Source organism: Octopus bimaculoides, chromosome 23, assembly GCF_001194135.2.
Source record: "Octopus bimaculoides isolate UCB-OBI-ISO-001 chromosome 23, ASM119413v2, whole genome shotgun sequence".
NCBI classification, from domain to species: domain Eukaryota; kingdom Metazoa; phylum Mollusca; class Cephalopoda; order Octopoda; family Octopodidae; genus Octopus; species Octopus bimaculoides.
The window spans coordinates 26,016,442-26,019,619 of NC_069003.1; the positions used below are offsets into that span (position 1 = coordinate 26,016,442).

The 3,178-nt window shown below is 33.7% G+C and overlaps 1 protein-coding gene across 1 annotated transcript in view; it reads left to right on the forward strand.

Moving 5' to 3' along the window:
* Nucleotides 1-97: 97 nt before the first annotated feature.
* Nucleotides 98-3,178, forward strand: part of LOC106876599 (cardioacceleratory peptide receptor) — a 61,061-nt gene continuing 57,980 nt past the window's right edge. The window contains exon 1 of the mRNA XM_014925211.2: nucleotides 98-276. Coding sequence (XP_014780697.1) covers nucleotides 106-276 — 171 coding nt within the window. The 5' untranslated portion in view covers nucleotides 98-105. The remainder of the gene's footprint in view (nucleotides 277-3,178) is intronic.

The window sequence follows — 3,178 nt, forward strand, 5'->3', positions numbered from 1 at the left end:
TATATATATATATACATATATATATATATATACATATATATATATGTATGTATATGCGCATAAATATTTAAATATATATAAATATAAGAAGAAAAGAAACCAAGCATGAAGATTTATTCCGAAGCGAATTTGTTGAACAATAAGCTGATTTGGAATCTGTCTGATCAAACATCAACAGAGATTACAACAATCAACATCGATTATACTTTGGATTTATTCGAACTCACAAACAATACGTTACTGGAAGAGGGAAATAAAAATATGTATTTCTATAAGGTAAACATTGATTTTGGTTGTTATCTTAATTATTTTTGAAACGGTGGTGGATTGGTTGAATCGTTAGAGCGTTGAGAAAAATGGTTTGCATTATGTAGTTACGGCTCTTTTAGTTGTAAGTTCAACCCTTTCAATGATTAACTTTGCAATTTCCTCTCCCTGGATCGATAGTATAAAGTCTCACTCAAACACTGACTCAGACGCATTCGTATACGAAACGTCGTAACTTTCAGTGTTAGCTCTGAATTCTATCGAAAATCTGTAGAGATAAACTGAATTCGATATAAAGACCCACCCAAACACTCACTCTCTTGAAGCATGTGTATACACTCATTACCTAGTCTTTTTCTACCTTCAGTCGCATTGCTTACCTAAACGTATACGAAATGTCGTAACTTTCAGTACCGGCTCTGAATTCTATAGAAAATCTATACAGATACACTTAAAATGCTGACTCAATAAGATCACATATTTACCTCCAATCGAAATTTTTGGTTTAGTGCCTATTATGCAAACAGATAGTTTGTGTGTGGGAAGCGATACGAGATCATTTATTCCAAATCTAAACATGGGACCACCAAATGGGAACATTTTTCCTAAGTTCAAATCAGTACTACGTAACTTCAATTTACCTCACAAAAAATTAGCGACGTAGATACGAAGAGTGCACCATCTATGATAGGATTTTAAAATACTTGCTTAAATCAATAAGATAATTAAAAAAAAATATGGACGATTGTCAACTGAATTCGAAAACTTTTATTAGTGTAACATTATAATTACACACCAACAAAACTGGTGACATTCTCTAAGAATGAACAAAGGAATGAACTTGGTTTAAAATGTATTGAATTAATAGAAAATAAAGTATGAGGGCGCAGGCCTGGCTGTGTGGTAAGAAGTTTGCTTCCCAATCACATGGTTCCAGGTTCAGTCCCACTACGCGGAACCTTGGACAAGTGTCTTCTACTATTGCTCCAAGTCGACTGAATCCTTGTCAGTAGATTTGGTAGACGGAATTGTGTGATTTTGTGTCAGCTTGTCCCTACCTCCACTACTTGATAACTGGTGTTGGAGTAACTTAGCTGTTCGGCAAAAGTGATCGATAGAATAAGTACCAAAGTTTATAAAAATACGTAGTGGGGTCGATTCGTTTGACTAAAATTTTTTTCAAGGTGGTGCCTAAGTATGGCCGTAGTCTAATGATTGAAACAAGTAAAAGAAAAAATTTTGGCAAAAAAGTTAAAGAAATTTGAAAAGTCTTTCAGCGGAATATTCTAGTTTATGATACCATTGTGAGATGGTATAAAACAATTCAGTGTTATAAAAAACAAATGCTTCCTTTGAGCAATTCAGTAAAATTCCTCGTGGATGTTAAAGACATTTTCTTTATGAAATTAATGAACCAAAAAGAGTTATACGATGTGGAATATTTGGTTGATACCACTAGTTACTTGTATGATCTAAGTTTGAGTTTATCAGACCGGAATAAGATTCTTTTCTTCTTGCTAATATCAGGGGGTTTCAATGAAAACTGAAACTGTTCGGAACTTAACTGAGGAAGCAAAAATAAAAAATAATAACACTTTATGTTAGACGTATCAACTCTGAGCGAACGTAAAGCAGAATCGATGGTAGAAGTAAGCTGATGTGAAGGTTTCAATCTTTCCGATAAATTTTTAAAGAAAGTGTTTCAAATCTTTAGCATTACAAAGATACAGAATTTTTTTTAATGTGACGACAGATGAATTACCATATACCTTATGTTAAGCCATTTATGATAGGATTATATTTTGATATCCAGATTTAATAGATTATCTGTTTGGAGATTTATAAATTCTTAATAGTGAAAAAATTCTCTTTTGAATATTCTTACACTGAAAATGGCGACAATATTTTCCACTACTAGGGCGGCGAGATGGAAGATTCGTTAACACGCCGGGCAAAATGCTTAGCGGCGTTTCGTCCGTCTTTACATTCTGAGTTAAAATTCCGCCGGGGCTGTCTTTGATATCATCTTTTTGGGGTCGATGAAATAAGTACCAGTTGGAAACTGGGGTCAATTTCATCGACTTTTCCCCTCCCCTAAAGTTGCTGGCCTTGTACCAAAAACAATATTTTCTACCACTTATCGATGAGAACAGGGTTCTCTTTTCCAATTCAACAACACCCGTTTATTTTCTGAGGTTATAAATAATAATCTTAGAAACTGAGAAGTGCTGTGCCATCAGTTCCAGCTAAAATTTCCAAAACATAGTAGAACTGAACCTTCTCATCAGTATGCAAGATGAGTTTAATTAAATCAAAAACATTACGTCATTATGTCTTCGGTGTTTCAGCATCAAAATATATCTAGTTAGTGAATTATAATTCATGCTTTTAAATTTTGGCACAAGGCCAGCAATTTTAGGGGATGGGGTAAATCGATTACATCGATGCCAGTGCTTAACTGTTACTTATTTTATCGACCCCGAGAGGATGAACTACTGTTCATCCTCTCGCGGTCGATAAAATATTAAGTTAGTATTACAAAGACACAGAATTTTTTTTAATGTGACGACAGATGAATTACCATATAGCTTATGTTAATCCATTTACGATAGGATTATACTTTGGGAATTTACAAATTCTTAATACTGAAAAAAAAAGAAATTCTCTTTTGAATATTTCTGCATTGAAAATGGTGACAATATTTTCTATTACTAGAGCGGCGAGCTGGCAGAATTTGAACTCAGAACGCTTAGACACGAAATGCCGCTAATCATTTTGCCCGTCGACCAGCTCACCGACATTAATGAATTTTAGTTAATGATAATTAATGTTGCTGAATGTAATCTTCTAAAAGTAAAATTGTTAATATAATTTCGTGGTTTACTTACCGATTTTTCTTCTTTTTGCCTCC